Source organism: Bos indicus, chromosome 16, assembly GCF_029378745.1.
Source record: "Bos indicus isolate NIAB-ARS_2022 breed Sahiwal x Tharparkar chromosome 16, NIAB-ARS_B.indTharparkar_mat_pri_1.0, whole genome shotgun sequence".
Classification (NCBI taxonomy): domain Eukaryota; kingdom Metazoa; phylum Chordata; class Mammalia; order Artiodactyla; family Bovidae; genus Bos; species Bos indicus.
The window spans coordinates 60,974,472-60,988,386 of record NC_091775.1 but is presented as its reverse complement, the minus strand read 5'-3'; the positions used below and the strand labels follow the sequence as shown (position 1 = coordinate 60,988,386).

The 13,915-nt window shown below is 35.8% G+C and overlaps 1 protein-coding gene across 7 annotated transcripts in view; it reads right to left on the bottom strand.

Moving 5' to 3' along the window:
- The window catches only part of RALGPS2 (Ral GEF with PH domain and SH3 binding motif 2), a 167,074-nt gene that overhangs the window by 115,880 nt on the left and 37,279 nt on the right, over nucleotides 1–13,915 (bottom strand). For all 7 annotated transcript variants that reach the window (XM_070768509.1, XM_019976324.2, XM_019976326.2 and 4 more), the window contains exons 2-4: nucleotides 8,878–9,022; nucleotides 3,355–3,459; nucleotides 2,032–2,082 (exon numbers count right to left, since the gene is read on the bottom strand). In XM_070768509.1, the coding sequence (XP_070624610.1) occupies nucleotides 2,032–2,082; nucleotides 3,355–3,459; nucleotides 8,878–8,934 (213 nt within the window). In that variant the 5' untranslated portion in view covers nucleotides 8,935–9,022. The remainder of the gene's footprint in view (nucleotides 1–2,031; nucleotides 2,083–3,354; nucleotides 3,460–8,877; nucleotides 9,023–13,915) is intronic.

Below are 13,915 nucleotides of genomic sequence, written 5' to 3'. Positions count from 1 at the left end.
CACAAAAAATTCCCATTGACTTGAAGCTTATGTCCATAAGCAGTCACTGCTAGATCTTCAGTGTTCAACCCCTTGCCACAAATGGCTATGGAGCACCTGCAATGTGGCAAGATGTGCTGTAATTGTACAATATACACTGAATCTCAAAGTCTTAGCACAGAAAAAAGAGAGTAAAAATCTCAATAATTTTTATACTGATTACAGGTTGAAGTGATAATATTTTGGATGTTGCAGTTAAATACAATTATTGAAATTAATTTTACTTGTTTCTTTTTATTTTGTAGAAAATGTAAAGTTATATAAATGGTTCACATATTTCTACTGGATGGCACTAATCTCGGATGAAACTTCTAGAAATATAGTAATCACAGTTTATTCAAAAGGAAAAAAAATATGTCTAAAGAGAAGAGGTAGTGCTAGTGGTAAAGAACCCACCTGCCAATGCAGGGGACATAAAAGATGTGGGTTCAATCCCTGGGTTGGGAAGATTCCCTGAGGGAGGGCATGGCAACCCACTCCAGTATCCTTCCCTGGAGAATCCCATGGACAGAGGAGCCTGGTAGGCAAGTGCCCATCAGATCAGATCAGACCAGTCGCTCAGTCGTGTCCGACCCTTTGCGACCCCATGAATCACAGCACGCCAGGCCTCCTTGTCCATCACCAGCTCCCAGAGTTCACTGAGACTCACGTCCATCGAGTCAGTGATGCCATCCAGCCATCTCATCCTCTGTCGTCCCCTTCTCCTCCTGCCCCCAATCCCTGCCAGCATCAGAGTCTTTTACAATGAGTCAACTCTTGGCATGAGGTGGCCAATAGTTACACATGACTGAAGTGCCTGAGCATGCACAAAAAGAGAAGATGACTGAACTTTAGGACTAAACGTTGTTCTTTTTATGAAGAATTCAGTTTGCTTTGTTCAAGGATGTGAGGAAATGAATACTTCAGTTACTGTTATTTAAATACAAAAGCCATTTTTCTGTTTGTGTCTTCTTTATAGACTAGATTGTTCTGCTTCCTCTATTGCTAAACTAATGGTTTCAGAGTGCCCTCCATCCACGGTATAGGGAAAAAGGGGAAAAAAAAAACCAAAACAAAACTGTAGATATAACAAAGACTCAGAGGTCATTTAGGCCCATGCTTTCATTTTGTAAGCGACAAACTTGAGATATTCAGAAATTAAGTAACTTGAAAAACACAGGACTGTCTATGCCACTGAAGATACAGATGTTTTCTCTAACATCTATGTTATAGTTGACTTGAAAATACTATAACAAATACATTATATTTTCTTCTGAAAGAACTAAAAATATATCTGTCTTAAGGTACTGAATATGTCAGTATTATTGATGACTTAGTTTGGGGATACAAAGTCATATGTATATTCTCACCTGATAAGAGTGGAAAAAGCATCAATTTTTAAAGTCTGAAAACCAGTTCTAATACTAAGCTGCAATCAGGGACAACTGTCATTCTGTTTTCTCATCAGTAAAATAGATGCTACCATATTCAGACTGTGATAACGATAGGAACATACATACACACACAGTGTAATAGACAGTTTACAGTGGGTAGATGCAGATAGTTCCTTCTTCTTAATAAAACAAAAAATGCCTTCCTTCTCTCTCTTCTCGCCCAAGTGTCAACACACAGTCATATTATAAAGTCATAAAATTAAGGAACAAGGGAAACGATTACTGAAGTGAGCTGTGAAACCCAGTAGCTTACTTCTTGGGAGTACAAGAAGATGGGAGTACAAGATTCAAAGCCTCAGGTAGATCATCCAACCTGCCTAAGTCTATGCCCCCTTCAGTAAAGTGATGAAACCAAATCAACCAAAATGACTGAGTCTCATCTATGACTCAACAGTGTATAGCTATGAATGCCACGAGTTTCCAAAGCCTGAATAATGCCAAAAGCTTTAAACATTTAAAAATTAATATAAAGTGTAATTTTTCGTTTCTAAAACTTCTCAATTTGAGATATAATTCACCATTTTGCATATTTTAAAGGGAAGTTCTTAAAACTACTCACATCTGGTTGAATGGCTTTAAATACTGGAACATCCATTAGTGTTATCTGACCCTGAAATAAAAAGTAAAAAATTTTTAGAATTTCTTCTTTGGAATGCCATAATATGACATATATTTGAAATTAAAATTATTAGTCTGTACTCAAATCTTTACTAGAAAAAAGTCCCAATTTTATAAGGGCTTAAAAAAATGAAAATTTAGTCCTTACACCATAAAATAAAATTATTTCTATTTATCTCATGCCTTTTTATATTTTCCTGTGAGACAAGTGGGGTAAAGTTACAAAATAAACAAATAATTTTAAAAGTTTGAACATGGTCATACATTGTGTGTGTTAGCTGTTCAGTAGTGTCTGACTCTTTTTGACCCTAATGACTGTAGCCCAACAGGCTCCTCTAATTCATGGGATTTCCCGGGCAAGAATACTGGAGTGGGTTGCCATTTCCTTCTCCAGAGGATCTTCCCGACCCAGGGACTGAACATGAGTCTCCTGTATTGCAGGCAGATTCTTTACCACCTGAGCCACCAAGGAAGCCCAAATACATACACTAAATCAAAACAAAAAACAAAAATTGGATCTACTGGTTTATAAAGCAGTGGTGTTGCTGTGACTATTAAATCATACCTACTCAAACAGTAATATAAAATGTGATAATAATACAAGGGTATTTTTTCCCAACTTACGAAAAGTAACTGACTCTACACTAGTGGCAACTCATACTGAAGGTCTTCACGTGCTTATGGACCTATCCCTCTTGTGACGACACATATAAAACAAAATCTAGCAATATACCAAAGTTTATTCCTGGAATGTAAGAGTAGTTCAATATCAGGAACTCAGTATATTCTGCTAACAAGCCAAAGGAAAAAGATAACGCAAATAAATGAACACTTGTCTGTTAAGAACTAAGTTTTTTTAGGTATCCTTCATGAAAATGCAATAATGTCTTCAACTTTAATTTTTTAATTTACAAAAAAGTAAAAGTACTTCTTTCCTACCTATGTCAGTAAAGTACATTTAGCTGGAGGAGGAGGTGTAGGTAGAGACGAAAGCAATTATCATAAAGGCTTACTATTACTTCTCAAGTTGATAGTGTAACCTACAAAGCTTCTCTAAAAGTATCAGTGGATTTTTTTCTTTCATCTTCCCCATTTCATTCCTCTGCTTGCTCCATTGTTGTGCTACTCTCTCCACTGATTCCCACATCCAGTTTTTTTTTTTTTTTTTTAAACATCTCCTCTGTTGGGCCTACAAATTCTAATTGGATAGTACCAATATGTAAATTATGCGCAAAAACTGGAGAACAAGAGGTGGAAGACTTACCGCATATTCTTCTGGTGTAACCTTAAGGACATCAAATACCACAGCATCAAAACTTTTCTTCAATTCAGAACCTTTGTCACTTAATGATTCAGAACTGCTACTTTTCTGTTAAATTAAAAAAAAAAAAAAAAGAAGCCACTAAAAAATTGTCTTGCAGTCAATATCACAGAAACTAGACTGGCTTTAAAACTGAGGAAGCTAAGAATACTGAGTTAACAAATTGTAGAAAAGTTAGTCGGAACAGACTGCTTAGTTGGAAGAGCACTAGAAAAAGGGTCGGGCAATGTAAAATTCAGCCTCAGTCAGTCAGTTCAGTCTCTCAGTTGTGTCCTACTCTTTGTGACCCCATGGACTGCAGCACGCCAGGCTTCCCTGTCCATCACCAACTCCCAGAGCTTATTCAAACTCATGTCCATTGAGTTGGTGATGCCATCCAACCACCTCATCCTCTGTCGTCTCCTTCTCCTCCTGCCTTCAATCTTTCCCAGCATCAGGGTCTTTTCAAATAAGTCAGTTCCTAAATTTAACCTCAACTTTAGATTTTAGGTTTGCGAGTAAGTCATTTTTCTGTATGTCAGTTTCCTCACCCTGACCTCCTATCATTTCCAATAGAAATGAAAGATTTTAACAAGTTCAATGATTTTCAAATGAGATTAAAAAAAGGGGGGGGGGATACACTCATCTATAATTTTTAAAACTGATGTTTATTAAGAAAAAGATAAATTATTTTCCTAACATAACAGGAAAACATTTAAAATTCCATTAACTAAATAATAAATGACCCAGTCTTATCTGTCAAGTGAATGTCTGTCTGTGATAGTACAATTGATACTGCCCTTTCTATTACAGTACAAATTTAAGTGTTTTCTGCTTTAAGGTTACTGCTTAATTTTAATTTGTTGTTGCCATATGTAGAACAAAAGGTGGCTTTTGGCTCTGAAAACCTTATTTCTGTTAAATTTCCACTTCATCTGTACTACAAAATAAAGATGCATTTTGCAAATCATTGACTGAAATCAAAGAAAAAGCACTATAAGAACATTCAGATCATGTTCTGTTCAATGGTGACAGAATATCAGGCTTCAGTAAATGGCACAAAAAATTAACCAAAGTTTCAATTACAGAGGTATAATATGTATGTCAAGCCAACAGCTATTATACATCAGTTTTGAGCACTTGTCATTACATTTCATTTTTACTTTTTCCTTCCTTTTCAGTTCAGTTTAGTTCAGTCCCTCAGTCCTGTCAGACTCTTTGTGACCCTTTCAGTAGCAACTAAATATCGAAATCATTACACAGGAAGGGATCTCTCCTTAATCTTGGGAAATTCTGCACCATTATTACTTAAAATATTTCTTCTGCTCCTTCCTCTCTCTCCTCCTCTGATGTTCCATTATGTGTACCCTACACCTTTTGTCACTGGCCCCACCACTCTTGAATACTGATTTCCATTTTCCTCATTCTATTTTTCTCATTGCACTTCAGCTTGCGAAGATTCTACTGACATGTCTTCATGTCAGGTTCACTGATTCTTTCCTTAGGTGTCTGCTGGTCATCAGTCTCCTGGTGAGTCAATCAAAGTCATCTGGTACAACGTTTTTGATTTTCAGCATTTCCTTTTGATTCTTGGAGTTTCAATATTCCTGCTTATATTACCCATCTATTCTTACACGTTGTCCATTATTTTCCATTAGAGCTCTTAACATTACTAATCTTGGCTATTTTAATTCCCAGCCTGTTAATCCCAAAATCTCTTGCCATATCTGGAGTCTCTTACTGCATTGTTTGCTTTGCCTCTTCAATCTAAGTTTTTCTGGTTACCTTTCAGCATGTCTTAAAATTTGCTGAAAGTCAGATGTGACTTAGTGGGTAACAGAAACTGAGGTAAATAGGCCTTTAGTGTAAGAGTTTATGTTTATCTAGATAGGAGTTACTTTGTTTATTATTTGTTGTGGCTAGAGGCGTCTTCACTTTCCTGTAGTGTCCTTGTTTTTGTCTCTGGGTTTCCCTAGAAACTCCTTAGATAAGATATGTGCCTTGCAGTTCTTTAGGCTGTGATCCTTTATTATCATACAGGAACCCTGCTGATGTGGTGGTAAGGTATGGGAAGTAGGAAGAGGAGACATGTTCCACCACCCTACAGTCTGTTACTTTGGTGAGCCTGTGCGCTTGGGCTGTGACCTTAGGTGATTCTCAGTACCCCAGACTCCCCTTAGAAAGTGACAGGAAGGCTGGAGGGCTCGGAATTCGGTATTCCTCTTTCCCCAGGTAGATTAGGATCTGGTAAAGTCTCCCCTGAGGACAGGTGGAGAAAAGAACATGCTGGGCATATTTCAGGATGATTACTTCCCCTTAGTATATTTCAAAATGGTTACTTCCCCTCCTCCAGCTGGAAGCATGAGGGATTTTTCCATGATCTTCACTGTGAAAACCTGGTGGGGCTCCTGGAGGTAAAATTCACAAAAGTGGGGTGGGAGGCCTAAACTAAGCCCCCAGGAGATGCTAACTCTCAAGCTAGTCCACAGAGAGCCTCTAGCAGCTTGTCAACTACAGTAAGTGTTCCTGCCCTTTCCTGACTCCAGTGATTTCTGCTCTTGGTAAACAGTTATTCTCTCTATTTGCTTCTCTCTCCAGTTCTCAGGGCATCACTTGTCAATTTGCTCTGTGACATCAGTTCTCCAACAGGGCAGGTTTTCAGACTGTTCAGCTTTTTTCAAGCTGTGAGGACAGGAGTCATGAATTCCAAGCTCTTTATGTGTCTGAGCAGAAACCCAAAGTCTCATAAATGGATTTCATATATTTATCTTATTCCATGTATTTGATCTCTGTAACTATGACTAGCTTACGATATGTCAACAATGTTATTTTATATTCCAAGACTAACACAGAAATTTATTCATGTCAATAATCCAAATAGACATCAGTTAAACAGTATATACTAATCCAGTAACTACCAAATAATAAATATATTCTGTCAGGTAAAGACATTCATTTTAAATATAACTTGCCAATTTTCTCCAAGTTTCTAACTCATTCAAAAGAAGTGAGCAGGTCATAATGGCAATCTTAATGCTTATCAAAATGAATAATCATTTTCCTCCTTTCCTTCTTACAAACCAGTAGCAGGGGCTTAAAAAATTCTGAGTGATGTGCTTCTACCTGCTTCCCCACTGGCAATAAACAGTGGTATTGATAAGAAGCTAAGCAGTACCGAGACATAATATACACTAAGTTCACAGTAGTTATTCTTTATCCACTGAAAGACTAAAAAACTATTGACACTTCTAAATGTATGAAAAAAGTTCACCACCCCTCTACTGATACCAGATGCTTAAGCACAGGTTAGGTCTAAAAGGTAAAGATAGAAGGGTAAGGGTACCGCATTTCTGAGAAGCTTGCATTTTGATATGTTAATACATCTTTATTTCAAGAGAAGGTAGAAAAATATGTATTTTTTATTTTATTTTCTTGACATAGCAGGAAGACAATTTAAAAGGCAGACTTTCTACCCTTACTTCTCACATACTGAATTATACTACTCTGAGGTCTCATGAAATTCATCTACTTTTAGAAAAAGTCAACATAAGTTTTTATACAAGTGAAATGATCTGTTTTATTTAACAAACAATTCTGTACTGTTTCCTATAATATTATTTCATATATTTCAGGACACAAAGTCATAAATATACCATCATATACCCACATACATCTAAGAAAGTTAAGAAATATGATTATAAAGATACCAAGTAAATATACATGCAATATAGACATATTTACAAATATATTTAATCCATGCCTCAAGGAGGAATAAAAGCTATATACAAATTTATGGAAAAAATGATTAAAAAAATTTTTTTAAAGTAATAGCTTCAGAAAGAAGAAAGCTCCTGTTTAGGGAATCAGGAGAAAACTTTCATAAAAGTATACCATTTAAAATAGAAAAAGCTGAGGGTTTATCCAAACATCAGCAAGATGTAGTATTCTTTCATTAGAATATAAATTTCAAGTAGAGAATCAGTGGTAGTTAAATCCATTAGAAGGAAAATTTAAGCCCATTTTGAGAAAAGTCCCAAATGCAGGGCTGAATGTCATGGGTATTTAGTTAGTAGGTAATGAGGAACCACGGACAGTTCGGGAATACAATAAAGTATAACAACTGTATTTTAAGAATGTTAAAATTGAGTTACAGTCAAATGGACCAAAAACAGCAGAGAACAGAAGTGCAAGATCAAAATAAAAGGCCACAACAATATTCTAGACAAGAAATAATAACTGACCAAACTAAGATGCTACTAGTAGAAACAAGGAGAACAGGACTGGCTCTCAGAGATAAGGTGTGGTGGCCAGGCTCTAAGCCGGTGCCAGGCATTCTCTAGCTCTTGGTGGTCACTGGCCTGTGTAATCCTCTCCACTACAGTGCAGGCAGGACCCAAGATGTTACTAGATGATTACATTACAGAGGATTCCAACTTATGTTCTGCTAGTGGACTCTCCCTGCTGTGATGTGAAAATGGTTGTGCTGGGCAAAGGAGAAGCAGGTTAATGCAAAATCTATAGAACTGAACTTAGATGCTAAGGAAATAGTGATGTTACTGATGGAAGTCAGAGAAGGAGGGTGAGCTATTTTCTTTACAAGTAGTAGAGCAAAAGAGAAACAAGTAAACTGATTTTGTTCATATTATAAGTAAAATGCCTGGTCCATCACAAATGCTTAATAAAATTTGTAACAGAAGCCAGAGCTAGAGTTAAAAATACGGAAATAATCTACATAGGAAAAATAATTGAAACTACTGACTGAGAATATTCTAACAACAGCAAGGCCTACGTAAGCTGGCTGGGCAAAATGAAGCTGAAATTACCAAGGAACTCTGAAGTCAAGGTGTAAAAGCGTCAAACATTTTTTCTCATCCTCTACAGTAAGGATGAAATAAAGGGGAAATACAGACGCTAGATGCTGAAAGTATTAAGGAAAGCAGGCAAGTACCCTAGATCTATAGACAAAGCAAAAAAAAAGGGGGGGGGGTGCGGCAAAAATAAAATCATAATCCATTAACCAGAGATGAGCATCTAGTTCAGTCTTCATCTCCAACAGTCTGAGCTACATCACCAGAAGAGCCCTTTCAACATTCCAGCCTAACGGTTCTTCAGCCTCCTTCGACGGGCTTGGAATCAAGGGATCTGACAGTGTCAACTGGTCATTCTCTGCCCCACTTGTTTTAATGCCCTCAAGGTTCATATAATGTGAAAATACCTTAAAAAGAAATCCTATGCATCCTTCAAAACTAAAACTAAAAAAGAGTTTCAAGTAATCATTATCTGTCAATTATATTAAGTAGGTAGGGATTAACTCCTAAAATGTATAATGAACACATGGATGGTACAATTAAAATAGTTTTTAAAAAAACTGAAAAGTCTGTAACCCTTTTCTCACGCTATGATTTAAAATCTGTAACCAACCATAATGCTTAAAAAATTAGAATGCCAGGTAAGAAATTTTACAACTGAACTTCTTAACTGTCTTACCTCAGAAGCAGTAGCAGCAATATTAACATTGCTTGCCTGCCCGTTCATTAGGTCCATGCTTCCCACAACATCAGTCCCTGACGCTATTTAATAGCAACAGAAGACTGACTGCATCACGTCCAAGGCCACAAATACATTATTATTCCTGTAAAAAAATAAACAGCAAACTTTAACTGTGCGTCTTATTGGAAGTTTAAGAAAACAAACCCATACCTCTCACCATGCCCCCAAATAAAATACTTCCAGTTTACCAAATTCTGTTTTTCATTTAAATCAGTAAATTCAGTCTGAGGACAATCCTATTAATGCTACTTTCAACACGTATGTTCAATACATGCTACTGTTATGTTCCTTATCAGCCAAACAAAGATATAACTTTTCATTTATTGTTAGAAAAATTTTTTAAGTGTTTGCTTTAATAAAATAAAGTGTAAAAAAAATCTTGCCAAGTAACACATGGCTTAACAAAATAATGTCTTAGAGATCTAAATGACATCCCTAAATCAACCATACTGAATAAGTTTAGCATTGCTGATAGTCTACAGTCACAAAGTTTACAAGTTGATAGTTGACAAAGATATCACAAATAATTAAAAACAAATTATTATTTATAAAGATATCACATGTTATAAAAATAACACAATATATGATATATATATATATTTATTTGTATAGGGCTTTAAAGCTTATTGAATAGCCTCAATCCATTATCTCACTGATCTTCACAATGACCATAAGGCTAATTAAGGAGGATTTCATTATAGTCATAACACAAACGCCGTCTCTGAGGACACAGGCTGGTAAATGAGGAGTCAAGAATAAAATTCAAGCCATCTGAAATTCTTGTCAAATATTTTTTCCACATTACCATATTTTTTCTACTTTACTGAAACTCAAAACGTTTACTTGTGATTCTAATCCCTTTCCACAAAGAAACTGCCTCCTAGATGGGTATGTTGGTAACTACCTGTTTCGGAGGCAATTTCTTCCTCTAAACAGAGTAAGGCCCCTTTCAAACTTTAAATTTCTAAGATATTTTCCAGAAGAGAAATAAGTGTCTATCAATTAGGTATTTAAAACTGTATCTATTTTTACTGAAGTATAATTGACTTACATTATTAGTTAGTTTCAGCTATACAACATAGGGATTTGCTATTTTTACACATTACAATGAGCATCACATTAAGGCTAGTAACCATCTGTCACCACATAGAGTTATTAACAATATTGCTGACCACATTCCCTATGCTGTACGTTATAAAATTATACCCACTTAACAACCGGAGCTTGAAATACTAATTTGCCTGAAATGCTAAGTTTCCTTTCTCTGGAAAAGCAACGTATGGCAGTGATTTAGAAGCACAAACTACAGGACAAAACTGCCTAAGTTTAAACCCAGTGAACTGTTTACCTTTTCTGTGCCCAGAGATAGAAGTACCTGCTTCACAGAGTGGTGATGAGAAACTAACACATGCAAAGCGCCTACAACAGCGCTGACACACGTGAAGAGCACTGTGATAATAATGCACATTCTGTCTACTCGCTACTGAATCCACACGAAGCTTAAGTTCAAGAGAATCTTCTAATTAAAAAAATACAAAAATCTTAGGAATATACCTCCGACAAAACACCTGTTGGTGGGCATCAGCAATATCCTGATTGCAGAAACAATGAATGAGAATACCTAAAATATGTTTCCCAGATGTAGCAAAAACATGTTGCTGGTTTTCAAATGCTTAAAAATTTTTACTAATGGTAGCAGGCTTCAGTCACATCCTAAATTTATCTTCATTTCTTCAGATATATCCTAAGTACCTGCTATGAGCAAAACACTGTGACAGAATTTTTTAAATTAGAAATATATTAGGAACAATGATTTTTAAAATAATCATTTGGAAAACCAATGTGAAAAGGAATAGAGCACAGAAATACTTTAATGTCCTCCAATCTACAGTATTTCATTTTATAAACTTTATTTTTAAGGATCTAAGAATCATTTATATTTATGCTACTATGCAAAATGAACTTGATAATCCAAATTCTTTCTGAAGGCAACATTCAGTTTGCAATGAAATGTTTTCAAACAATTTAATTTCATTCCACATTCTGCACCTGATTAATTTAGATACAAATTCATAGATCAAGAGTGCCCCCTAGTGTTAAGAAAAATTCATCAAATCGTTGAAAGAAATGTATCCTTAGTCTAACTTACATATCAGATAAATAAATTTTATGGTTAATATTCGGAGAAGGAAATGGCAACCCACTCCAGTACTCTTGCCTAGAGAATCCTGTGGACAGAGGAGCCTGGTAGGCTGCCGTGTATGGGGTCGCACAGAGTCAGACACGCCTGAAGCAACTTAGCAGCAGCAGCAGCATGGCTATTATTTACTAAAAAGCAGGTAATATACCAGGAGTAAACACTAATACGTTTGCAAACTATTGACAGTAAAGAATCACTCTCTCTGCCTGCATTTAATTAAAAAGTCATTCAAATATCCTAATGAAAACTGTCATATTAAAATCCATTATGTGAAATGAAAGGCAGCAAAGCATACCTTAATGAAAGTCTTATTCTAATAATCACTTACAAATGTACTACATGTCAATAGTATTTAACAGCGTTCAAGTACAACAAAGCCTCATACAATACCATAAAAACATTGCCAAGTCCTAAGAAACAGGCATGGGTTAATTTTTACAACATGTGCCTCAATACATTCCTGTGCTTTGCACACAAAAATGTTCAAATTGGATAAGACAAATACATGCTTTAATATTATTTACTTTTCCTAATACTATGTATAAACAGCACAATCATTCACAGTAAACACCAACATGACAGAAGCGCTTTTCTTAGTTAAATTATTTCCTACTATTCTCTTCTGAAACTTCTAAAAACAGTTTACCTGTCTTTTAGAAAGGTTTAAATCCCCAGACAGGCATAGTGCTTCAATATAATCCCCAAACATCAATGCTGCTTCTTTCCAAGCAGTATCATCCTCAAATACAAAACCTGAAATATGCAGATTTAGCTCCTTGCTTGAGGTCACAAGAAAGAAAAAAAAGAAAGTGCAGTCGTTCAGTCGTGTTCAACTCTTTGCGACCCCAGGGACTATACAGTCCACGGAATTCTCCAGGCCACAATACTGGAGTGGGTAGCTGTTCCCTTCTCCAGGGGATCTTCCCACCCAGAGATTGAACCCAGGTCTCCCACATTGCAGGTGGTTTCTTTACTAGCTGAGCCACTAGGGAAGCCCAAACCAGATTATTAAATAAGAGGCAAAATCATTCAGTCTCCTAACCCCTCCTCACCTTCTCAATAGTATCTCCACCAAGAAGCCCAATACTTTTCATTTTATTTTTTTAGGAGAGAAAATTGTTTTATTCAAAACAAAAATACCAAGAGGGTAAAGTTAAAGTGACAACTTCTCACTAATTAATCTCCTATCATAATACCAGTTATGTATTCTTTTCTAAAATAATTTATGCTATCATCATTAGGAATATTATATTAAAAACACTTAGTAATTTTACAAAATATACTTTAGAAGAGTTAAGCAATTATAAGGAAAATAGTGAATTATAATTCATTAGTGCAATTTCTTTGGAAACATTCAGATAATACAGAATTGATATGCTTATACATGCTGGCTTAAACTCTCAGTAACAAAAATAATCTCACTAAAACTCTGGAGAAGAAGCAAAAACTACATAGATTAAAAGTTATTCAAACAAGCACTATTTACAACAGTGAAAACCAAAAGTGACCTTAATGCCTTTGTACATAATCACGTTAAAAAATTCAAATAGACAATTTTAAGGAAAAAATATGAAAACAGAAATGACAATTTCAACCACAGAACCTAAATCTTATTATGATCATATAAATTTCATAAGAAAAAAAAGCAATATGGTGAAATTAAAACACCATAATAGAAACTCAATATTTATATGCTGTCATAGCACTTGCTTTCCTTTAAAATTTATTTTTAAATAAATATTAAAGACACATTTTATATGACAATGAGGAGGGCATGGCAACCCACTCCAGTACTCTTGCCTGGAAAATCCCATGGACAGAGGAGCCTGGCAGGCTACAGTCCGTGGGGTTGCAAAGAGTTGGACACGACTGAGCAACAAACACTTTATTTTTACGTGGAAGGCAAAAGGTTTAAACGGCCTGTATATCACAGCACTTTCAGCATGTATGACAGCTGAACTTTCACTGCCTTCTTTAATTTTTATTTAAGAAAATTAGAGATTAGTCCCAAATCCCCCAGTACTTTGTTTCAATAATTACAGCCAACAAAAAACACTGATGAGTAACAAAAAAAGACAATTTTGACTTTGACATGACTGATATTGAGCTATTTTGAGAGAAGTTTAGTAAAGAATGTGGTTGCCTCTTAAAATCATTTCTACTAGAGCACAAAACAAGATTATCTTTGGGTATTTGCTTATAACAAGTTCAAGTTATTACAAAAGAAATAGAAAGAGGTTATGATATACCTCCATCCAGGGTTATATGAGCTCCCCAATGCCTCCCACAAAGAGGTCATTAGTCTCCTTCCTTTATGCTTCCACTGTTCTTTTGTCAAAATTCTATTGCTCTATTTTCTCACTGATTTATATATCTCTCCATAATGAACTTTGAGCTTCTTGATGTCAAGGACCCATATTGAAAACAAAACACAACAGAAAAACCATGATTTTTCATCTTTGCACTCAGGCACATAAACATTATACTGACCTTAACTGCCTAACTTAAGCACCTGTCTGTGAAACATGAGTGAATGACTGAACAAAGCAGTTGTTTACATGACAACATTAAATAAATGTCCATTTAACAACAAACATACCGGCATAATGGCAATCAAATAATCAGTGCACACAATAATATACACATTTAAATGAATACAGGACTTTGCTGATGGCTCAGTGGTTAAGAATCTGCCTGCCAAAGCAGGGGACATGGGTTCGATCCCCAGTCTGGGAAGATTCCACATGGTGGGGGGCAACTAAGCCTGTGCGCCAT